Source organism: Phoca vitulina, unplaced genomic scaffold (assembly GCF_004348235.1).
Source record: "Phoca vitulina isolate PV1807 unplaced genomic scaffold, GSC_HSeal_1.0 scaffold2, whole genome shotgun sequence".
Taxonomy (NCBI): Eukaryota; Metazoa; Chordata; class Mammalia; order Carnivora; family Phocidae; genus Phoca; species Phoca vitulina.
Genome location: NW_022589705.1, coordinates 6141293 through 6166996, shown reverse-complemented (window position 1 = coordinate 6166996; position 25704 = coordinate 6141293). Strand labels below are relative to the sequence as shown.

Genomic DNA, 25704 nt, shown 5'->3' with positions numbered 1-25704 from the left:
GGGGGGAAATCGGAGGGGGAGATGAACCATGAGAGACTATGGACTCTAAGAAACAAACTGAGGGTTCTAGAGGGGAGGGGTGTGGGGGGATGGGTTAGCCTGGTGATGGGTATTTAAGAGGGCATGTATTGAATGGAGCACTGGGTGTTATACGCAAACAATGAATCATGGGACACTATGTCAAAAACTAATGATGTAATATATGGTGATTAACATATAAAATAAAATTAAAAAAAAATTTAATGTGCTTTGGGGTGCCTGGGTGGCTCAGTCAGTGAAGCATCCAACTCTTGATTTCAGCTCAGGGCTTCATTTCTTGAACTCTGCATTGGGTGCCGAGCCTACTTAAAAAAAAAAAAAAAAAGTAAATTTAATGTGCATTATGTGATGCTGGCCTCATTTGGAGGAATGATACAGGAACAACCACATTGTCTATTATTGTCTTATACCTTAATTCTAGTATAGAATAGAGGGGATCGTTGCTCAGGTTAAAAACCAGAAAAAAAAAAATTGTAGAGGATTTATAGGGGATTTCTCTCTGGGCCACACCTATTCTTAACCTTGTTCTTTGTGTCTTGAGGTTTATCTTCCTTTCTGCTTCCTCAGAGGTAGAGCAAGAGATCAGAAGAGTGGGCTTTGCTTTACATGTGTACCCTATGAATTGTAAATATACAAAGGAAAAAATACTTGATAGAATAATTGTTAAATCTCTACTCATTGTAAAGGCTAAAACTGTAAATATATTTTACAAAGTTTGAATAAATTCATGGATAGTAATCCTATAAATAAGAGCTTTTGAGGTTGAAGTACAATCATGTCTCAGTGTGTCTTACCATGAAACTACTATGAAGTAGCTTATTTTAAAAATTTATTGTTGAAGTATAGTTGACATATAATGTTACATGAGTTTCAGATGTACAGCACAGTAATTCAACAATTCTATACTTTTGATGCTGCTTTTAGAGACTCAGGATATACTAATAACACTTCACTAACACAGAATTTTAAATATTCTAATGTTTTCCTGAGGCATTTTGAGTATTATCTTGTTGGCATTATAATCATTTTAAAATTTAATACTGAAATATTTTATATTAATAATAGATGAATATGAACGAGAAGAAACTAGGCAAGTATATGTGGATCTGAATAATAACATTGAGGTAAGTGTTAGTAAAAAGTTAAATATTTTAAACAGAGGCATTTTTTTTTTTTAATTTAAATTCAATTAGCCAACAAATAGTACATGATTAGTTTCAGATGTAGTGTTCAACAATCCATCAGTTGTGTATAACAGCGGCATATCTAAGCAAAGTAGAGTGATAGCTCTTCTTGATAAAGGGATTATTATTTATTTGTTGACATATGATTATATCCAATAAGATTCTTAAGGTTCTATACTAGGAGTGTTGTTTTGTTATTTAGTAGCTTTTGAATTTACATGTTAGTGACACCATTTAATTTATCAAATATTAACTCTGTGTCAGAGACTAGCATATTATAACATATACCCATTAATTTGAAAAAACATACAAAATACTCTTAATCTGTGTCTGGTTCCTGCTTACCTTTCTTATTCCATCCCTTTTGTTTACCACTTTGCTTCTCTGCTGTAGTTGTTCTTTTTTATGTTTCTGAAACTTGCTAAGCTCTTTCTGATCTTGGTTCTTTGACTTTGTTCTGTCTAGCACTTTTGTGTCCAAGATTTTATGCAAATTCATAAGCTTCATTCTCCTTTTTTTAATCCCCCTTACTACTTTATCTAAAATACCTTTCTATTCAATTATTTTCTATCTCCTCACCTCATTTAACTTTTCTGAAGAGCACTTAAAACTATATGACATTTATTTGATACACATGTGTATGTGTAAGTATTCTTCCTTACACTGGAATGTAAGTTAGTTCTAGTAGGGTAAACACTTTGTCTTATATCTCAAGTGCCTAAAACAGTGGTTGGCACATAATAGATAAGCAGTAACTATTTATTGAACAAATAAGTGAATTAATACAATTTTGCAAATCAAGAATTGTTGAATACTGAATGAACTCATGCTGCCAGATGATGGAAGTGTAATTTAGACTCTACTGGGGAAGGATCTCAGAGAGGTTATACTTTAGTGGGGGAAGACAGAAATTAAATAAGTAAGCAAAAAAATAAAATTATAGATTTTGATATGAGTTATTAAGTAAATGACTAGAGTGCCAACAATCATTTTGCTGTTTGGTATTATATAACATGTCTCCTGTGCCTTTAAGCATCTGGGAAGCCAATATAATAGGCACTTTAATGGGTTTTTGGTAAATTATTTAATTATTACAAGTTATAGGGATTTCATTATTCAAAGTTGAGTGGTTTTAAATCTAATCATGAGACAAATTTATTAATATTTTCATAGTTGGAAGAACCTATTTAAAATATGTAAGTATGATTCTTAAAAGTTGAACTTTATGTTTCAGAAAATGATAATAGCTTTTGAGGAACTTCGTGTGCAAGCTGAGAATTCCAGATTGGAAATGCATTTTAAATGTATGGATCCTATTTAATTTTCATATTACTCTACTGATGTTTATATTTTTATTAGATTCTTTTAATGTTTTCACAGCTTCAGTTTGATGCCCCAACTCTTTTAAATTTTGTATTCTTTTTGGTTTTGTAAGCCCCTTAAAATCTTGTGGAATGTGGCAGGGAATTGATACATGTTAAAAATACCCTTTGGCTTCAAAGCTACATTTTCCCTGAAATCAAACTTACTATGATTTGTACTTAATTTTTTAGAAGTGTGATTTGGTCTTATTTTTACATTTTTTGGTAAGTTTTCATGTTAAAATAATAAGTTGACCCATGAATGACATGGGTTTGGCAGGTCCACTTATATTTAGATTTTTTTCAATAAATACAGCACAATACTATAAATGTATTTTCTTTATGGTTTTCTTTTTTTTTTAATTTTTTATTGTTATGTTAATCACCACACATTACATCATTAGTTTTTGATGTAGTGTTCCATGATTCATTGTTTGTGTATAACACCCAGTGCTCCATGCAGAACGTGCCCTCTTTAATACCCATCACCAGGCTAACCCATCCTCCCACCCCTCTCCCCTCTAGAACACTCAGTTTGTTTTTCAGAGTTATCGTCTCTCATGGTTTGTCTCCCCCTCCAATTTCCCCCCCTTCATTCTTCCCCTCCTGCTATCTTCTTTTTTTTTTTTCTTAACATATATTGCATTATTTGTTTCAGAGGTACAGATCTGTGATTCAACAGTCTTGCACAATTCACAGCGCTCACCATAGCACATACCCTCCCCAATGTCTATCACCCAGCCACCCCATCCTTCCCTTCTTTATGGTTTTCTTAATGCTTTTTTTTTTCTAACTTACTTTATTATAAGAATACAGCTTATAATACATATAGCATTCAAAATACATGTTAAACAACTTTATGTTACAGGTAAGGCTTCTGATTAACAGTAGGATATTAGTTTAGTTTTGGGGGAGTCAAAAGTTATACATGAATTTTCAACTATGTAGGGGTCAGCACCTCTAATGTTCAAGGGTCAACTTTATATATATTTAAAATCTGTTATTTTAGATTAGTGTGTTATAAAGAATAAACTCTTACATATGTACTATTGTAAAAATAATACAATTTTATTGTTATACTTTGATATTTTTTAAATTCACTGTTTTACTAAACAGAAAGTAGCAAGAAAATAGCAGCTAAGCTTGTTAGAAACCTTTGAAGTTTAGTATCTAGATAAATAAGCAGCTGTAATAAAATATAAGAAGCTTTAAATTTTGTTGTTATATAATTATGCTAAGATATTAAAGTATATCTGCTTTATTTTTAAAGTAAAGGAAGATTATGAAAAAATCCAACACCTTGAAGAGGAATATAAGAAGGAAGTAAATGACAAGGAAAAGCAGGTATTTTTAAAAAATCAACTCTGTATTTTTTGTATTTGCTAATTCATAAAATACTTAAAATTTCAAAAGAAATTATCTGCTGACTGCATGATAAATTTCTATAAGACAATTTTAATATTCTACATATTCAAATATTTAGCCTTTTGCCAGCAGAATTAATTTCCATTGCTTCAAACATGCATGCACTGAATGCCAGCCCTTTTTTTAAAAAAAAAAAAATCAATTGTGCAAGACTGTTGAATCTCAGATCTGTACCTCTGAAACAAATAATGCAATATATGTTAAGAAAGAAAAAAAGAAGAAGAAGAATGTAGCAGGAGGGGAAGAATGAAGGGGGGGAAATCGGAGGGGGAGAAGAATCATGAGAGACAATGGACTCTGAAAAACAAACTGAGGGTTCTAGAGGGGAGGGGGGTGGGAGGATGGGTTAGCCTGGTGATGGGTATTGAGGAGGGTACGTTCTGCATGGAGCACTGGGTGTTATGCACAAACAATGAATCATGGAACACTATATCTAAAACTAATGATGTAATGTATGGGGATTAACATAACAATAAAAAAATTAAAAAAAAAATCAATGAATTATCTACAGTATTTATATTAGTGGGTAATAGGACATTGTTGCAAAAATATTTTTTAAGAACTTTTGTTCAGATAAAAACCTTATAAAATGTAAAGATGATGATCATTGACCACTGAATGCACATTTTGCAGTTTATTTTGAAATGCACTTACTATTCATGACACCAAGGATGGGGAACTAAAATATTCTTTTGCTCCTTTCTATTAATGTCATATAGTGGAAAACTTGAAAACAATGAATCTGTGTTCTTTGATATTCACAAGAATGTCAATTTCAGGTTATTACTATGGCAACTTTATCAGTTTCAAGTCTATGCTTCCCAAATGGAAAAGGATTTATAGAAAGGAATCCTCTTCTATTTCCCATTTTTTTTCAGAGTTTTTCTTCTTTGATTTGCCACAAGATACTTTGTAATGATAGATAACAAGGGTGAAAAGTTAATTGAAAGTACAGAGAAGATACTTAGAGTTTTCTTTCGGTTCTGGTTAAATTTATATGTTATGCTTGGATCTTTTGAAAGAGTTAACAGTTTTCTATATTTTAGCTGAACTTTTTTTTTTTTTTTTTAAAGATTTTATTTATTTATTTGACAGAGAGAGACACAGCGAGAGAGGGAACACAAGCAGGGGGAGTGGGAGAAGGAGAAGCAGGCTTCCCACTGAGCAGGCAGCCCGATGTGGGGCTCGATCCCAGGACTCTGGGATCATGACCTGAGCCGAAGGCATACGCTTAACGACTGAGCCACCCAGGCGCCCCTTAGCTGAACTTTTAAACTAGATTTCTGAAAGAAGAAGGCCTTTTTATTTTTTATTTTTTATTTTTTTTTTAAAGATTTATTTATTTATTTGACAGAGAGAGACACAGCGAGAGAGGGAACACGAGCAGGGGGAGTGGGAGAGGGAGAAGCAGGCTTCCTGCTGAGCAGGGAGCCCGATGCGGGGCTCAGTCCCAGGACCTCGGGATCATGACCTGAGCCGAAGGCAGACGCTTAACGACTGAGCCACCCAGGCGCCCCAGAAGAAGGCCTTTTTAAAAGTTAAAATTGCACGTATTATAAAAAACACAAAAGTAGAGGGAAGTGCTAAAAATAAAAAGCTTGTTGGAGTTCTGGGTGCATGGGCAGATGAAAATAGGGCAGTGAGGTTTTTCTGCCATCTTGAATCTGCAAGTCTTCAGCTTGTCTTTTTAAGTTTATCTTTTACCTTTTTCTTCACATGGGCTCTATATTCTAGTCATCTGAGTATTTTCAGTTCTCTGAATGCAGCATGATCTCTTGATCCTTTGTGTTCTTGTATGAGTTAGAATGTTCATTTTTCTGTATTTGCCTGATTAATTTCTACTTGTGTATCAAGATTCAATTCAGTACTCTGAGGATTAATTTTTGATTACATCCCCGAAGGCGGAGTTTTTCCTGATTCATATAATATTTTTGTCCTATTACTAATAATATTCAAGTATAGTTGTTATCTCCTGGTCTAGGCTCTGAGGGTTTGTTTTTTTTTTTTTAAATGCTTTGTAGTCAGTATATTGAGACATTCATACATTTCAAGAATTGCTTAATTCTGATATCCAGATTTAAGCTTGTGAACATCACTTTTAAACATAAAATTAAAGCTATTCATCATAATTTGCTATACTACAACATTAAATTACAGTTACTTCAGAGAATAAGTTAAATGGTTAAAAATAAGCCTGTAACATACCTTAAAAAACACCTTCCTATCTCATTCATGCAAATTAACTTCTCCACATAAATGTCTCTTCACTCTAAGTTATCCTGCTCCTGAAGTCACTACTCTGAAGCTTTTCATGGTCCAAAGAGAAGGAAAAAAATGTAACCAGGACTGATATATGTATTTAAAAAAAAAGATGGCACAGCAGAAGGGAATGCGGTTCTATAAGTGCAAGCCATCTTCAAGTAACAGTTGAGACAATAGAATAAATGCAGAGGCAGCACGATGAATCCCACTTAACTACAGACCAACACTTCTCTACAAATTAAGTTCTTTGTCTGATTGCCAGTTAAATACAGATTTTAACTTGATAGCTTAACAATTAAGGGTCATACACTGAAGTCAATATACACACCTAACATTTCAGTTTGAGCTGTTTCGTATACATAGAGCTGAAATCTGTTACAATGTATGGTCTAACGCTAGTGAAAATTTTTTTAAAAGTAGTTTTTATAAGTATTAAACTTACCTTGCACACTGAAGTCATCATACACAGGGCAAAGTCAGAGCTTTTATATTTGAGTTTATTCTTCATTTAACTTTTAAAACACTACTGTAGTTGAATATTAAAACAAAAACAATAGCAAGTAGTGAGCTATGATTATAGTCCTTCACTCATTCATTACTGTATAAAATGCCAGCAGTGTTATTCACTGGCCCCATTAAGAGGTGTGACAGTGAACACCACCCCTGTGATGATGTTCATCATCCTCATATGCATCCCCATTGTGATGGTACCGTCTTTCCTGATTTGGATCAAAGTCCACCAGTTCTCCTTGGTCCATTTCATCAGTCTCTTCTACTTCCTTCCTCTCAGGTAGGAGTTTATCCAGCAAAGAGAGTTTATGAGGAGAGAGAAAGCCATTCTCAGGAAAGCTTACCTTAGATTTAATGATTAGACGACACTTCTCATATGGTCTACGATAAATTGGCAAGCCTTCATTTAGCACACACTTGATATCTCCATGCTTGACAATCTGACCTGGATGAGAGGTGATGATGATGGTTCGGTTGTCAAAAATAGATACTGGCTTTTGAAAGCCGCACAGTGCTTCAACCAGCTATATGTCCATACACGTGAAAAGGTCTTCTCGCTGAGTAAAAGCAGCATGGTCCTTCTGACCTAAAACAATGATAATATCTCCTTGTTCCAGTGCTGGTTCTTGGTCTCCTTCACCATGGAATGTTATCTTCTGGCCATCTTTCATACCTTTGTTGATATGAACTTCTAGAGTCTTCTCTTGAACTATCTTCCTTCCATTGCAGCTTTCACATCTATCTTGAGGGCTGATATGTTCCCCATGGCCCTGGCACTCCATGCACACAGATTGAATTTGCTGAACCATTCCAGGTCCTATGGGATGAATTCTTATTTTCTTTCCAGTACCTCCACGGTTGGGACAGCATTCTACTCTTTTCTTACCACCTCAGCTTTCGTATTTGTTGCAAATCACATTCTTTTACAGAGCTAGTTTTCTTTTTGCACCATTATATAAATCTTCTAAGATCACTGAGAGCTGATGTACAACATTTTTACCTCTCCTTTCTCTCTGTATCCTTCCTCCTCCTCCAAAAAACTTACCAAAGATGTCTATGGGGGAGCCAACTCTACCACCAGCTCCACCTTCTTTAATTGGGTGTTCCCCTCCTCTGTCATATAATTCCCTTTTCTTTGCATCAGAGAGCACTGCATAAGCTTGAGAAATCTGTTTAAACTTCTCTCCTTCATTTGGATTCTTATCAGGGTGGTACTTCAAGGCCAGTTTCCTGTAAGCCTTTTTCAGTTCTTCTTGGGTGGCATTGGGTTTGACCCCCAAAGCATCATAGTAAGTGGTTTCTTTCATCATTTTCTACAGCCGGTGACCTTGTTGAGGTCGGTGTGGGGGAGCGGGAAGGAGCGCGTTGCTGGGCGCAGCTCAGGCAGCTGCCGCTTCTCCGCTTCTCACCTTGTGTTCTGGAAAGTTCCCTAGGCTTTAAGTTTCTTTAAGTTAAGTTCCCTCCTCACTGTATACTCAATGCTTATTATGGTTTTTGGAACAGAGTAGGTGCTCCATAATATTTATGGAATAAACGAAACAATAGATTTTATTATATATCTTCTAAGTTCTAACTTAAAATGAACATTATAATATTGGGTAGATCATATTAGTTTAAACATTTATTGAATGAATGAACATTGTGCAAGCATGTACTAAATGCCCTGGCATAACCAGCTGAAAAGCATATAAACAAGTACATAAAATAATCATAGGTGGTGGTAAATGCTAAGGTGTCATATGTAATTTTTCATATCTCTAATGTATTACTTAAATATTTCATTTTAGGTATCACTGCTATTGCTCCAAAATACTGAGAAAGAAAATAAAATGAAAGATTTAATATTTCTGCTAGAGGAATCCAGAGATAAAGTTAATCAATTAGAGGAAAAGACAAGTAAGAATTTACATAAGAAAATATAACAATGTATCTTATGTATTACTCTTATTATATTTTAAATATTTAAAATTAAATATTTAAATATTATATTTAAAAATAAATATTATATTTTAAATATAATAAGGCTTTCATTATAATTTTGTTGTAATGCTTTCCAGTGCTGTAATTCTCAACCTGGATTGGATCAGTTGGAGGAGGGTGTAATAGAGTCACTTAGGGAGCTTTTTCATTGTACATGTGCTCTTTTCACTTTTCCATACTCTCCCCTCCTTCAGGGTTTCAACAAAATGCTCCAAGAAAACAGGGATCTTTTTTCTTTTGTTTACTGATGCATTCCAAGTGCCTAGAACAGTGCCTGGCACACAGGACACTCAATAATATTTCATGAATGACTGAATACACTGGGAACACTAAAGAGGGAGTATTCCTGGAGCAAGACATTTGGAAAGGCATTAGGGAAAATTGCTTGTTGAACTAAACCTTTGATGATTAAAGTTTTACTAGACAGTGAATTGGAAGGGAGGATCTAGGCAGAAGAAATGCCTTGTGCAAGTCCTAGACTGTCAAAGTTAGGGTATATTTGAAACACTGATTGGTGTGTCTTTATGTTAGAGAACTCAGTAAACGAGACTGGAAAAGAATAATTGGATCAGATTATGAAGAATCTTGAATGTCATGTTTAGACTATCTTACTGAATATTTTTCAAACTTGTTTAAGGCACTTGGAAGGCATAATACACTTGTGAAACACTGTGCACCTTTCAGAGCAACATATGGATTTTGTGATATTTGTCACTTTTCTCTTAAAAACATTCTTTTTTTCACATGACAAATAATTATCTAGTTCCTGTGTAACTATGTTGCTCATTTTTTCTTACTATCATTAATATATCCTGTACTCTAGATATCATGAAATTAACTTCCCCTATATTTTATATTCTTCCTATGTCACTATCATACTTTTGGCTACTTCCTCTACCCAAACGGAGGAGCCTCTTACCTCCACTCCAAATATTTTGCCTAAATTCCAGTGACCTCCTTATTCTTAAGAATGGCTTAGTCATTAGTCATCTGTGACTATGGGTGTCTTACAGGCAGGGACTCTGTCTCATTAAATATCTGTGTAACTCAGGGCCCAGCATATTGCTATGTACATAGTAATCAAATAGTTGTTAGGATGAATGGATATTTAATCTTATCATATAAAACTGGAAATAATTTACTGGCAATAAGTAATTCTGTGTGATTCTGCAGACTCATAAGCACTGAAATGTATTCATTTAGGTTACTTTTTATTGTGTCCTATATGTATCTTTTATTCTTCTTTCATTTTGGAGATCTATTGATCTGTTTCCTAATCCTGCCTTCCGCTGTGTCTAATTTGCTTTTAAACCCATCTACGGAATTCTTAATTTTGGATTAATCATATTTTTTTTCCTTCTAAAATAGCCATTTTATTATTTTTTCAAATTCCAATTCTCTGATTAAATTCTGTCTTTCTGTACATACTGTATGTTTCTATTTTTTTATTAAAGTATAATATGCAGTGTTACATTTCAGATGTACAGTATAATGATTCAATAATTTTATACATTAAGCAGTGCTCACCATAAGTGTAGTCACCAAACAACATTACTACAATATGATTGACTGTATTTTCTATGCTATTCTTTTCATCTCCATGACTTGTTTTATAACTGGACGTTTGTACTTCTTAATCCCCTTTATTTATTTCATCCATCTCCCCTCTGGCAACCACTGAGTTTGTTATCTATATTTAATAGTCTGTTTTTTATTTGCTTGTCTTGCATTTTGGATTCCACATATATGTGAAATCATATGGTATTTACCTTTCTGTGTCTGACTTTATTTCATTTAGTATAATACCCTCTAGTTCCATCCATGTTGTCACACATGGCAAGATCTCATTCTTTTTTGTATGGCTGAGTAATATTCCATTGTGTGTATATATATATATATATATATATATATATATATATATATATATACCACATCCTCCTTATCCATTCATCTATTGATGGTCCCTTGGGTTAATTCCCTATCTTGGCTATTGTAAACAATGCTGCAATAAACATAGGAGTGCCTATATCTTTTTGAATTAGTCTTTTTGTTTTCTTCGGTTATATATCCAGAAGTGGAATTGCTGGATTTTATGGTAATGCTGTCTTTAATTTTTGGTGGAATATTTATACTGTTTTCCACAGTGGTTGCAGCAGTTTACATTCTCAGCAACAGTGCATGAGGGTTTCCTTTTCTCCACATCCTTGTCAACACTTGTTATTTGTTGTCATTTTGATTCTAGCCATTCTGACAGGTGTGAGGTGATACCTCATTGTGGTTTTGATTTGCATTTCCCTGATGATTAGTGATGTTGAGCACCTTTTCATGTGTCTGTTGGTGATCTGTATGTCTTTTTCAGAAAAATGTCTATTTTTCTTTTTAAGATTTTATGCTCATTTTTCTTTTTAAGATTTTATTTATTTGACAGAGAGAGAGACAGTGAAAGAGGGAACACAAGCAGGGGGGCCAGGAGAGGGGAGAAACAGGCTTCCTGCAGAGCAGGGAGCCCGACACAGGGCTTGATCCCAGGACCCTGGGATCATGACCTGAGCCAAAGGCAGATGCTTAACGACTGAGCCACCCAGGGGCCCTCCTGTGCTCATTTAAAAAAAGAAGACTTTATTTATCTATCTATCTATCTATCTATCTATCTATCTATCTATCTAATTTATGAGAGAATGAGTGAGGGGAGGAGGAACAGAGGGGAAGGGAGAGGGAAAAAATCTTAAGCAGACTCCACACTGAGCACTGAGCCCAACTTGGAACTCAATCTCAAGATCCTGAGATCATAACCTGAGCTGAAACTAATAGATGCTCAACTGACTGAGCCACCCAGGTGCCCCAGGTCCTCTACTCATTTTTTAAGTGGATTGTTTATTTATTTTGGTATTGAACTGTTTAACTTCTTTATATATTTTGGATATTAATCCCTCACTGGACATGTCATTGGCAGATATCTTCTCCCATTCAGTAGGTTTCCTTTTTGTTTTATTCGTGGTTTCCTTTGCTGTGCAAAAGCTTTTTATTTTGGTGTAGTCCCAATAGTTTATTTTTGCTTTTGCTTCCCTTGCCTAAGGAGATATATGCATAAATATGTTGCTGAGATGTTGTGGATGGAACTAGAGGGTATTATGCTAAGTGAAATAAGTCAGTCAGAGAAAGACAAATACCATATGAATTCACTCTTATGTGGACTTTAAGAAATAAAACAGATGAACATAGGGGAAGGGAAGGAAAAATAAGAAAATTGAGAGGGAGGCAAACCATAAGATGCTGAAATCTAGGAAACTGAGGGTTGCTGAAGGGGAAGGGTGGGTTGGGGGAAGGGATGGACATTAAGGAGGTCACTTGATGTAATGAGCACTGGGTGTTATATGCAACTGATGAATCACTAAATTCTACCTCTGAAACTAATTTAAAAAATAAAAAAATAAAAATAAATAAAAATTTAAAAAAATACGTTGCTGAGGACAAACCCCAAGAAGTTACTGCCTATGTTTTCCCTTAGGAATTTTATGGTGTCAAGTCTCACATTTAAGTCTTTAATCCATTTTGTGTTTATTTTTGTGTACAGTGTAAGAAAGTGGTCCAGTTTCATTCTTTTAAATGTTGATGTTCAGTTTCCCAGCACCATTTATTGAAGAGATTTTTCCCATTATATATTCTTGCCTCCTTTGTTGTAGATTAATTGATTATATATGTGTGGGTTTATTTCTGGGTTCTCTATTATGTTCCATTGATCTATGTGTCTATTTTTGTGCCAGTACCATACTATTTTGATTACTACAGTTTTGTAGTGTATCTTGAGATCTGGGTTGTGATACCTCCAGCTTTGTTGTTCTTTTTCAAGATTGCTTTGGCTATTCAGGGTCTTTGTGGTTTCATTCAAATTTTAGAATTTTTTGTTCTAGTTCTGTTAAAAATACTATTGGTATTTTGATAGGAATTACATTGAATATATAGATTGCTTTGGGTAGTATGGATGTTTTAGCAATATTAGTTCTACTAGTCCAGGAGCGTGGAATGTCTTTTGTTTGTATCCTCTTCAGTTTCTTTCATCAGTGTGTTATAGTTTTTGGAGTACAGATCTTTCCCCTTCTTGGTTAAATTTATTCTTTGGTATTTTATTCTTTTTGGTGCAATTGTAAATGGGTTGCTTTCTTAATTTCTCTTTCTGCTACTTTATTATTAGTATATAGAAATGAAACCAATTTCTGTGTATTTTGTATCCTGTGATCTTACTGAATTAATTTATCCATTCTAGTGGTTTTTTGGTGGAGTCTTCAGGGTTTTTTTCTATCTATAGTATCACGTCATCTGCAAATAATGAAAGTTTTGCTTCTTTCTGGCCAATTTGCATGCTTTTTATTTCTTTTTGTTGTCTGCTTGCTGTGGCTAGGGCTTCTAGTACTACGTTGAATAAAAGTAGTGAGTGGACATCCTTATCTTGTTTCTGATCTTCGAGGAAAAACTTTCAGGTTTTCACCCTTGAGTATGATGTTAGCTGTGGGTTTTTCATATATGGCCTTTATGATGTTGAGGTATGTTCCCTTTAAATCTACTTTGTTGAGGGCTTTTATCATAAATGGCTGTTGTACTTTGTCAGAAGCTTTTTCTGCATCTACTGAAGTGATCATATGGTTTTTATCCTTTTTCCTATCGATGTGGTGTAGTCACATTGATTGATTTGCGAATATTGAACCACTCTTGCATACCAAGAATAAATCCCACTTGATCATGGTGAATGATTTTTTAAATGTATTGTTGGATTTAGTTTGCTAATATTTTTTGAGGATTTTTGCATCTATGTTCATCAGAGATATTGGCCTGCAGTTATTTTTTTTGTGGTGTCTTTATCGGGTTTCAGTATCAGGGTAATGCTGGCCTCATAGAATGAATTTTGAAGATTTCCTTTTCTATTTTTTGGAATGGTTTGAGAAGAATAGGTATTAACTGGTCTTTAAATGTTTGGTAGATTCACCTGTAAAGCCATCTGGTCCTGGACTTCTGTTTGTTGGGAGTTTTTTGATTACTGATTCAATTTCATTGCTAATATTCGGTATGTTCAAAATTTCTATTCCTGATCAATTCTGTGAAGATTTTTTAAAAAATTTTTTTATTATGTTAATCCCCATACATTACATCATTAGTTTTAGATGTAGTGTTCCATGATTCATTGTTTGTGCATAACACCCAGTGTTCCATGCAGAACGTGCCCTCTTTAATACCCATCACCAGGCTAACCCATCCTCCCAACCCCCGCCCCTCTAGAACCCTCAGTTTGTTTTTCAGAGTCCATCGTCTCTCATGGTTCGTCTACCCCTCCGATTTCCCCCCTTAATTCTTCCCCTCCCGCTATCTTCTTTTTTTTTTTTCTTAACATATATTGCATTATTTGTTTCAGAGGTACAGATCTGAGATTCAACAGTCTTGCACAATTCACAGTGCTTACCAGAGCACATATCCTCCCCAGTGTCTATCACCCAGTCACCCCATCCCTCCCACCCCACCCCCCACTCCAGCAACCCTCAGTTTGTTTCCTGAGATTAAGAATTCCTCATATCAGTGAGGTCATATGATACATGTCTTTCTCTGTTTGACTTATTTCACTCAGCATAATACCCTCCAGTTCCATCCACATCGTTGCAAATGGCAAGATCTCATTCCTTCTGATGGCTGCATAATATTCCATTGTATATATATACCACATCTTCTTTATCCATTCATCTGTCGATGGACATCTTGGCTCTTTCCACAGTTTGGCTATTGTGGACATTGCTGCTATAAACATCGGGGTGCACGTACCCTTTCGGATCCCTGCTTTTGTATCTTTGAGGTAAATACCCAGTAGTGCAATTGCTGGATTGTATGGTAGCTCTATTTTCAACTTTTTGAGGAACCTCCATACTGTTTTCCAGAGTGGCTGCACCAACTTGCATTCCCACCAACAGGGTAGGAGGGTTCCCCTTTCTGCGCATCCCTGCCAACATCTGTCATTTCCTGACTTGTTAATTTTAGCCATTCTGACTGGTGTGAGGTGGTATCTCATTGAGGTTTTGATTTGGATTTCCCTGATGCCGAGCGATGTTGAGCACTTTTTCATGTGTCTGTTGGCCATTTGGATGTCTTCTTTGGAAAAATGTCTGTTCATGTCTTCTGCCCATTTCTTGATTGGATCATTTGTTCTTTGGGTGTTGAGTTTGATAAGTTCTTTATAGATTTTGGATACTAGCCCTTTATCTGATATGTCATTTGCAAATATCTTCTCCCATTCTGTCGGTTGTCTTTTGGTTTTGTTGACTGTTTCCTTTGCCTTGCAAAAGCTTTTTATCTTGATGAAGTCCCAATAGTTCATTTTTGCCCTTGCTTCCCTTGCCTTTGGTGATGTTTCTAGGAAGAAGTTGCTGCGGCTGAGGTTGAAGAGGTTGCTGCCTGTGTTCTCCTTTAGGATTTTGATGGACTCCTGTCTCACATTTAGGTCTTTCAACCATTTGGAGTCTATTTTTGTGTGTGGTGTAAGGAAATGGTCCAGTTTCATTCTTCTGCATGTGGCTGTCCAATTTTCCCAACACCATTTGTTGAAGAGACTGTCTTTTTTCCATTGGACATTCTTTCCTGCTTTGTCAAAGATTAGTTGACCATAGAGTTGAGGGTCCATTTCTGGGCTCTCTATTCTGTTCCATTGATCTATGTGTCTGTTTTTGTGCCAGTACCATACTGTCTTGATGATGACAGCTTTGTAATAGAGCTTGAAGTCCGGAAGTGTGATGCCACCAGCTTTGCTTTTCTTTTTCAACATTCCTCTGGCTATTCGGGCTCTTTTCTGGTTCCATACAAATTTTAGGATTATTTGTTCCATTTCTTTGAAAAAAGTGGATGGTATTTTGATGGCAATTGCATTGAATGTGTAGATTGCTCTAGGTAGCATTGACATCTTCACGATATTTGTTCTTCCAATCCATGAGCATGGAACGTTTTTCCATTTCTTTGTGTCTTCCTCAATTTCTTTCATGAGTATTTTATAGTTTTCTGAGTACAGATCCTTTGCCTCTTTGGTTAGATTTATTCCTAGGTATCTTATGGTTTTGGGTGCAATTGTAAATGGGATCGACTCCTTAATTTCTCTTTCTTCTGTCTTGTTGTTGGTGTATAGGAATGCCACTGACTTCTGTGCATTGATTTTATATCCTGCCACTTGACTGAATTCCTGTATGAGTTCTAGCAGTTTTGGGGTGGAGTCTTTTGGGTTTTCCACATAAAGTATCATATCATCTGCAAAGAGTGAGAGTTTGACTTCTTCTTTGCTGATTTGGATGCCTTTGATTTCTTTTTGTTGTCTGATTGCTGTGGCTAGGACTTCTAATACTATGTTGAATAGCAGTGGTGATAGTGGACATCCCTGCCGCATTCCTGACCTTAGGGGGAAAGCTCTCAGTTTTTCCCCATTGAGAATGATATTCGCTGTAGGTTTTTCATAGATGGCTTTTATGATATTGAGGTATGTACCCTCTATGCCTATACTCTGAAGAGTTTTGATCAAGAAAGGATGCTGTACTTTGTCAAATGCTTTTTCTGCATCTATTGAGAGGATCATATGATTCTTGTTCTTTCTTTTGTTAATGTATTGTATCACGTTGATTGATTTGTGGATGTTGAACCAACCTTGCAGCCCAGGGATAAATCCCACTTGGTTGTGGTGAATAATCCTTTTAATGTACTGTTGGATCCTATTGGCTAGTATTTTGGTGAGAATTTTTGCATCCATGTTCATCAGGGATATTGGTCTGTAATTCTCCTTTTTGATGGGGTCTTTGTCTGGTTTTGGAATCAAGGTAATGGTGTCCTCATAAAATGAGTTTGGAAGTTTTCCTTCCATTTCTATTTTTTGGAACAGTTTCAGAAGAATAGGTATTAATTCTTCTTTAAATGTTTGGTAGAATTCCCCTGGGAAGCCATCTGGCCCTGGGCTTTTGTTTGTTGGGAGATTTTTGATGACTGCTTCAATTTCCTTAGTGGTTATAGGACTGTTCAGGTTTTCTATTTTTTCCTGGTTCAGTTTTGGTAGTTGATACATCTCTAGGAATGCATCCATTTCTTCCAGGTTATCTAATTTGCTGGCATAGAGTTGCTCATAATATGTTCTTATAATTGTTTGTATTTCTTTGGTGTTGGTTGTGATCTCTCCTCTTCATTCACGATTTTGTTGATTTGGGTCATTTCTCTTTTCTTTTTGATAAGTCTGGCCAGGGGTTTATCAATCTTGTTAATTCTTTCAAAGAACCACCTCCTAGTTTCGTTGATCTGTTCTACTGTTCTTTTAGTTTCTATTTCATTGATTTCTGCTCTGATCTTTATTATTTCTCTTCTCCTGCTGGGTTTAGGCTTTATTTGCTGTTCTTTCTCCAGCTCCTTTAGGTGTAGGGTTAGGTTGTGTACTTGAGACCTTTCTTGTTTCTTGAGAAAGGCTTGTATCGCTATATACTTTCCTCTTAGGACTGCCTTTGCTGCATCCCAAAGATTTTGAATAGTTGTGTTTTCATTTTCATTGGTTTCCATGAATTTTTTAATTCTTCTTTAGTTTCCTGGTTGACCCATTCATTCTTTAGTAGGATGCTCTTTAGCCTCCATGTATTTGAGTTCTTTCTGACTTTCCTCTTGTGACTGAGTTCTAGTTTCAAAGCATTGTGGTCTGAAAATAGGCAGGGAATGATCCCAATCTTTTGGTACCGGTTGAGACCTGATTTATGACCTAGGATGTGATTGATTCTGGAGAATGTTCCATGGGCACTAGAGAAGAATGTGTATTCTGTTGCTTTGGGATGGAATGTTCTGAATATGTCTGTGAAGTCCATTTGGTCCAGTGTGTCATTTAAAGTCTTTATTTCCTTGTTGATCTTTTGCTTAGACGATCTGTCCATTTCAGTGAGGGGGGGTGTTAAAGTCCCCCACTATTATTGTATTGTTGTCAATGTGTTTCTTCGCTTTTGTTATTAATTGCCTTATATAATTGGCTGCTCCCATGTTAGGGGCATAGATATTTACAATTGTAGATCTTCTTGTTGGATAGACCCTTTAAATAGGATATAGTGTCCTTCCTCATCTCTTATTACAGTCTTTTGTTTAAAATCTAATTTGTCTGATATAGGGATTGCTACCCCAGCTTTCTTTTGGTGTCCATTAGCATGGTAAATGGTTTTCCACCCCCTCACTTTCAATCTGGGGGTGTCTTTGGGTCTAAAATGAGTCTCTTGCAGACAGCATATCGATGGGTCTTGTTTTTTAATCCAATCTGATAACCTGTGTCTTTTGATTGGGGCATTTAGCCCATTTACATTCAGGGTAACTATTGAAAGATACGAATTTAGCGCCATTGTATGGCCTGTAAGGTGACTGTTACTGTATATTGTCTGTGTTCCTTTCTGGTCTGTGTTGCTTTTAGGGTCTCTCTTTGCATATTGCAATATTGAAAGAGGACCCCTTTCAATATTTCTTGTAGGGCTGGTTTCGTGTTTGCAAATTCCTTTAGTTTTTGTTTGTCCTGGAAGCTCTTTATCTCTCCTTCTATTTTCAATGACAGCCTAGCTGGATATAGTATTCTTGGCTGCATATTTTTCTCATTTAGTGCTCTGAAGATATCATGCCAGTCCTTTCTGGCCTGCCAGGTCTCTGTGGATAAGTCTGTTGCCAATCTAATGTTTCTACCATTGTAGGTTACAGATCTCTTCTCCCGAGCTGCTTTCAGGATTTTCTCTTTGTCTCTGAGACTCGTAAGTTTTACTATTAGATGTCGGGGTGTTGACCTATTTTTATTGATTTTGAGAGGGGTTCTCTGTGCTTCCTGGATTTTGATGCCTGTTTCCTTTCCCAAATTAGGGAAGTTCTCTGCTATAATTTGCTCCATTATACCTTCTGCCCCTCTCTCTCTTTCTTCTTCTTCTGGGATCCCAATTATTCTAATGTTGTTTCGTCTTATGGTATCGCTTATCTCTCGAATTCTGCCCTCAGGATCCAGTAGTTGTTTATCTCTCTTTTTCTCAGCTTCTTTATTTTCCATCATTTGGTCTTCTCTATCACTGATTCTCTCTTCTGCCTCATTTATCCTAGCAGTTAGCACCCCCATTTTTGATTGCACCTCATTAATAGCCTTTTTGATTTCGACTTGGTTAGATTTTAGTTCTTTTACTTCTCCAGAAAGGGTTTCTCTAATAACTTCCATGCTTTTTTCAAGCCCAGCTAGTACCTTTAAAGTGATGATTCTGAACTCTAGATCCGACATCATACTAATGTCCGTATTGAGTAGGTCCCTGGCAGTCGGTACTACCTCTTGTTCTTTTTGTTGAGGTGATTTTTTCCGTCTTGTCATTTGTCCAGAGGAGAATAGATTAGTGAGAGAACAAAATGCTAACAGGGTAACAACGTCCCCAGAAAATATACTCTAAACAAATCAGAAAAGACCTGAAGCAGTGGGAAAAGAAAGGGAAAGAGAGGAAAAGAAAAAGAAAAAAAAAAAGAAAAAGAAAAAGATAAAAACAAACAAAAACAGAAGAAAACAAAAAAAAAATGGAATATGATCAAATATGCTCAGGCTGGTATATAGATCAGTGCCACACACTAGATTTTGGGTGTATTTTGGTCTGTTAGAAGAAAGTGCCTCCCAAAATTTTAAAGAAAGAAAAACTTATATATGTACAAAAATAAGGGTTGATATGATGAAGGGATGGAATATGACTGTAAAGATGGAAATTATAAAAAATTTTATAAAAGGAATTGATAAGAAGTTGTTTGAAAAAAGAGGATTTAAAAAAAAAAAGAAAAAAAAAGGGAGAGAATGTGATCAGGCAGGGGAGTAGAAAAAAACCATACACTAGAAATTTAGGGTATATTTTGATCTGTTAGAAGAAACTATCTTAAAATTTTAAAGAGAGAACAACTTATATGCCAAAAATACGGGTAACTACTACGAAGGGATAGATTATGACTCTAAAAATGAAAAATAAAAATGTTTTTTTAAAAAAGGGATTGATAAGATGTTGGTTGAAAAAGGGAAAAAGAAAAATTCAAAAAAAAAAAAGTTAAAAAAAAAATTAACTTTGAAAGACTACAGAATCATGATAAAAAAGCCATGAATTCTATGTGCAGTATTCCCCTAGCTCTGGAGTTCTGCCGTTCTCATTGATGGGTAAACTTGGTCTTGGCTGGCTGTTCTTGCTGATCTTCTGGGGGAGGGGCCTGTTGCCGTGGTTCCCAAATGTCTTTGCCGGAGGCGGAATTGCCCCGTCCTTGCCGGTCCGGGCTAAGTAATCTGCTCAGGTTTGCTCTCGGGAGCTTTTGTTCCCTGCAAGCTTTCTGTACAGCTTTGGAGGCCGAGAGTGAAAATGGCGGCCTCCCAATCTCCGCCCCGTGGAAGCCGAGAATTCGGGGCCCCACTCCTCAGTGCGCCCCCAGAGAAAAGCAGTCACTCACTCCCGTCTCCCCCGTCTCCGGCCGCACTCTGTGCTCACCCGGCCTGTGACCGCACGTTTCTGTCTCTGACACCCGACCCCGTCTGGAGTCTCCAAACCCAGCAGATCCCTGCGGTGCGCTCCCGTGCCGCTCCTCCCAGGGGAGAAAGGGGAGTCTGCCCGGATCTGCTGCTTGTTGGGTCCCTGCTGGAGGAGCAGTGGCCTGACTGTGCTGCGGATCACGGTTTATGACAACCCTGAGCTGAGAGCCCGCGCCTCGGCAGTCTCTGCAGCCGGCTTCCCAGCTCTGATCCCTGGGAGCTTTGCTGCACTCAGGCACCCCCGGTCTTTCTGTGACCCTGAGGGTCCTGAGACCACACTGTCCCACGAGGGTTCCACCCCCCACTTAGCCACTGGAGCAACCTCCCTCAGCGGAGCAGACTTCTAAAAGTTCTGATTTTGTGCTCCACGGCTCTATCACTTGCCAGAAGCGGCTGACGGAGGCCCCTCCCCCGCTGTCTATCCTCCCGAATATCGCCTGGGATTCACTTCTCCGCACGTCCTACCTTCCAGAAAGTGGTCGCTTTTCTGTTCAGAGAGTTGTTGCTATTCTTTTCTTCGATCTCCTGTTGAGTTCGTAGGTGTTCAGAATGGTTTGATCCTTATCCAGCTGAATTCCTGAGACCAGACGAAATCCAGGTCTCCTACTCCTCTGCCATCTTGCTCCGCCCCCCAAGATTTTTTTTTAAAGAATTTATCCGGGGGCGCCTGGGTAGCTCAGTCGTTGGGCGTCTGCCTTCGGCTCGGGTCATGATTCCAGGTCCTGGGATCGAGCCCTGCATCGGGCTCCCTGCTCGGCGGGAAGCCTGCTTCTCCCTCTCCCACTCCCCCTGCTTGTATTCCCTCTCTCGCTGTGTCTCTGTCTGTCAAATAAATAAATAAAATCTTTAAAAAAAAAAAAAAGAATTTATCTGCATCTTTTAGGTTGTCCAATTTGTTGGCATATAATTTTTCATAATATTCTCTTATAATCTATTGTATTTCATGGTGTTAGTTGTTATTTCTATTCTTTCATTTCTGATTTTATTTATTTGAGTCCTCTATCTTTTTTTCTTGACTCTGGCTAAAGGTTTGTCAATTTCATATCTTTTCAAAAAACTGGCTCTTGGTTTCATTGACATTTCTATTGTTTTTTTTAAGGCTCTATTTCATTATTTCTGCTTTAATCTTTATTATATCCTTCCTTCTACTGGCTGTGGGCTTTGTACTTTCTAGCTCCTTTAGGTGTTAGGTTAGGTTGTTTATTTGAGATTTTTTTTAAAGATTTATTTATTTTAGAAAGAGAGAGTGCAGTGGGGGTAAGGGCAGAGGGAGAGGGAAAGAGAGAATCCTAAGTAGACTCCATGCTGAGAGTGGAGCCCAACGCTGGGCTCAATCCCACGACCCTAAGATCATTACTTGAGCTGAAGCCACGAGTTGGATGCTCAACTGACTGAGCCACGCAGGCACCCTGATTTTTGTTTGTTTGTTTGTTTCTTGAGGTAGGGCTGTATTGCTATAAACTTCCCTCATAGAACTGCTTTTGTCCCAAAGATTATGGATTGTTGTGTTTTCTTTCTTTTTTTTAATTTATCTTCGATTAGCCAACATCATTAGTTTCAGATGTAGAGTTCAGTGATTCATCACTTGCATAGAACACCCAGTGCTCATCACATGTCTTCCTTAATGTCCGTCACCTAGTTACCCCATCCTTCCACCCACCTCCCCTCCATCAACTCTCAGTTTCTTCCTCATAGTTATGAGTCTCTCATGGTTTGTCTCCCTCTCTGATTTCTTCCCATTCCGTTTTTCCCTCCCTTCCCTTATGATCCTCTGCACTGTTTCTTATATTCCTTATATGAGTGAAATCATATAATTGTCTTTCTCTGATTGACTTATTGCACTCAGCATAATACCCTCCAGTTCCATCCATGTTGACGTAAATGGTAAGATTTCATCCTTTCTGATGGCTGAGTAATATTCCATTGTATATATATATATACCACATCTTCTTTATCCACTCATCTGTCCATGGATATCTTGGCTCTTTCCACAGTTTGGCTATTGTGGACATTGCTGCTATAAACATTGGGGTGCAGGTGCCCCTTTGGATCACTGCATTTGTGTCCTTGGGGTAAATACCTAGTAGTGCAATTTGTGGGTCATAGAGTAGCTCTATTTTTAGCTTCTTGAGGAACCTCCATACTATTTTCCAGAATGGCTACACCAGCTTGTATTCCCACCAAGAGGGTTCCCCTTTCTCCACATCCTCACAAACATTTGTTGTTTCCTGACTTGTTAATTTTATTCATTCTGAATGGTATCTCATTGTGGTTTTAATTTGTATTTCCCTGATGCCAAGTGATGTAGAGCGTTTTTTCATGTGTCTGTTGGCCATTTGTATGTCTTCTCTGAATAAGTATCTGTTTATGTCTTCTGCCCATTTCTTGACTGGATTATTTGTTTTTTGGGTGTTGAGTTTGGTAAGTTCTTTGTAGATCTTGGCTACTAGCCCTTTATATGATATGTCATTCGCAAATATTTTCTCCCATCCATAGGTTGCCTTTTCGTTTTGTTGACTGTTTCCTTTGCTGTGCAAAAGCTTTTTATCTTGATGAAGTCCCAATAGTTCATTTTTGCTTTTGTTTCCCTTGCTTTTGGAGATGTGTCTAGGAAGAATTTGTTGCAGCTGAGATCAAAGAGGTTGCTGCCTATGTTCTCTTCTAGGATTTTGATGGATTCCTGTCTCACCTTTAGGTCTTTCATCCATTTTGAGTTTATCTTTGTGTATGGTGTTAGAAAATGGTCCAGTTTCATTTTTCTATATGTGGCTGTCCAATTTTCCCAGCACCATTTGTTGAAGGGCACTGACACTAAAATAGACACATAGACCAATGGAACAGAATAGAGAACCCAGAAATGAACCCTCAACTCTATGGTCAACTAATCTTTGACAAAGCAGGAAAGAACATCCAATGGAAAAAAGACAGTCTTTTTTCCATTAGTTTTTGGTGTAGTGTTCAACGATTCATTAGTTGCATATAACATCCAGTGCTCATCACAACAGGTGCCCTCCTGGCTACCCCATCCCGCCCCCCGCCTTCTGTAACCTTCAGTTTGTTTCCCAGAGTCCGGAGTCTCTCATGGTTTTTGTTCCTTTCTGGTCTATGTTACTTTTGGGCTCTCTCTTCGCTTACAGAATCCCCTTTAATATTTCTCATAGGGCTGGTTTAGTGATCACAAATTTTTTTAGTTTCTGTTTGTCCTAGAAGCTCTTTTATCTCTCCTTGCATTCTGAATGACAGCCTTGGCTGCATGTTTTTCTCATTTAATACCCTGAATATATCATGCCAGTCCTTTCTGGCCTTCCAGTTCTCTGTGAATAGGTCTGCTGCCAGTCTAATATTTCTACCCTTGTAGGGTAACTACCTCTTGTCTCTAACTGGTTTCAGGATTTTCTCTTAAATTCTGAAATTTGCAAGCTTCACTGTTATATGTCGGGGTGTTGATCTATTTTTATTGATTTTGATGGAGGTTCTCTGTGCCTCCTGGACTTGAATGCCTGTTTCCTTCCCTGAATTAGGGAAGTTCTTAGCTATGATTTGCTCACATATATTTTCTGTCACTCTCTCTTTCCTCTTCCACTGGGACCCCAATTAGTCTAATATTGTTTTGCTTTATGGTATCACTGATTTCTAGAAGCCTCCCCTCATTATCCAGTCATTGTTTTTCTTTCTTTTCCTCAGCTTCCTTACTTTCCATCATTTTGTTTTCTATGTCACTGACTCTTCTGCCTAGCTGTTAGAGTATCCATTTTAGACTGCATCTCAGTTAAAGCATTTTTAATTTTGGCCTGATTAGATTTTATTTCTGCACTGAGAGATTCTCTAGTGTCTTTTATGCTTTTTGCAACCCTGGCTAGTATCTTCATAATCGTTATTCTGAATTCTAGGTCCAGTACCTTACTTATATCCATGTTGATTAAATCTATGGGAGAGGGTATTATCTCTGGTTCTTTCTTTTGTTATGAATTTCTCTTTCTAGTCATTTTGTCCAAAAAAGAATAGAGGAATGAGAGAACAAAATAAAAAATATCACCACAACCCCAGAGAAATATACAGTAGACAAATCAGAAGAGATCAGAAACCAAAAAAGAAAAAAAAGGGAAAAAAGAATATAATCTAACAGGTGGACAGAACAGGATGATACACTTGGTCCTGGGCGCATTTTGGTCTGTTAGAAGACACTAGATCACAAAATTGTAAAGAAAGAAAAACTTGTGTGTGTATATATATATACAAAAATAAAATTGGATACGGTGAAAGAAGCCAAAAATCAATATATTTATAAAATATAAATGTAAAAATGAAAATTAAAAAAAGACTTAAAAAGAGTTGATAAAATAAACTAGTTGAAAAGGAAAAACAGAAAAAAAAATTTAAACTGAAAGACTAAAGAATCATGAGAAAAAAACCTCAAATTCTATATACTATTTTCCCCTTGTGCTGGAGTTTTTCAGTTTTGTGTGATCTATAAACTTGGTATTAGCCTGATGTTCCTGCTGGCCTTCTGGGGGAGGGGCCTGTTGCACTGATTCTCAGGTGTCTGTGCCTGGGCGGAGTTGCACTGTCCTTGCCAGGAGGTGGGGCTCAGGGTAAGCTGCTTCACGTTGCTCTATGTGGCTTTTGTTCCCTGAAGGCTTCCTGTGCCACTTTAGAGGATGAAAGTAAAAATGGCGGCATCCTGATCTCCAGCCCTGGAGCTGAAAGATCCTGACCCCCGACCCTCACTCTGCACCCTCAGGGAAAAGCAATCACTTTTGTGTGGGGCCAAACTCTGCAGACTCCTGCAGTGCGCAACCCAGTCGCTCCTCCCTGGGGGGAAGGAGGAGGGTCTCCCCGTGGTTCTGCTGCTTGCTGGGTCTCCCTGCTTGGAGAGTGGTCGCCCACTTGTGCTGGGGTTTGTGGTTTATGGCAGCACTGAGCTGAGAGCCCACTCCTGGGCTCACTGATTGTAGCCAGCTTCCTGCTCCAATGCTTGGGAACTCTGGGGCACTCAGGGAGCCCTGCTCTTTTTGTGACCCTGGGGATCCTGAGACCACACTGTCCTACCTAGAATTCTGCCCTGCTTCACCACCTGAGCACCTTTCAGGCAGGGTCGTCCCTCACCAGAGCAGACTTCTAAGAGTTCCGATTTTGTGCCCTGCTGTTATATCACTTTCTGGTAATCAGATTACGGAGGCTCCCAACCCCCACGGTTTATCTTCCGATATAGCCCTACAGATTGACTTCTCTGAACCTCCTACCTTTCAAAAAGTTGCTTTTTTATTTGTAGAATTACAGTGATTCTTTTCTTAGATCTCAGGTTGAATTCACGGGTGTTCAGAATGATTTGATAGATATTTCGCTGAAGTCAAGGGACCAGATGAAACAAAGGTTCCCTACTCTTCTGCCATCTTCCCTC

General features: G+C 37.4%; 1 protein-coding gene and 1 pseudogene across 1 annotated transcript in view; one reads left to right on the top strand and one right to left on the bottom strand.

Moving 5' to 3' along the window:
* The window catches only part of SYCP1 (synaptonemal complex protein 1), a 144515-nt gene that overhangs the window by 27206 nt on the left and 91605 nt on the right, over positions 1-25704 (top strand). Inside the window, exons 8-11 of the mRNA XM_032415677.1 lie at positions 1105-1163; positions 2458-2527; positions 3855-3928; positions 8569-8677. Of these exons, the coding sequence (XP_032271568.1) occupies positions 1105-1163; positions 2458-2527; positions 3855-3928; positions 8569-8677 (312 nt within the window). The remainder of the gene's footprint in view (positions 1-1104; positions 1164-2457; positions 2528-3854; positions 3929-8568; positions 8678-25704) is intronic.
* Positions 6907-8091, bottom strand: LOC116639381 (annotated as a pseudogene).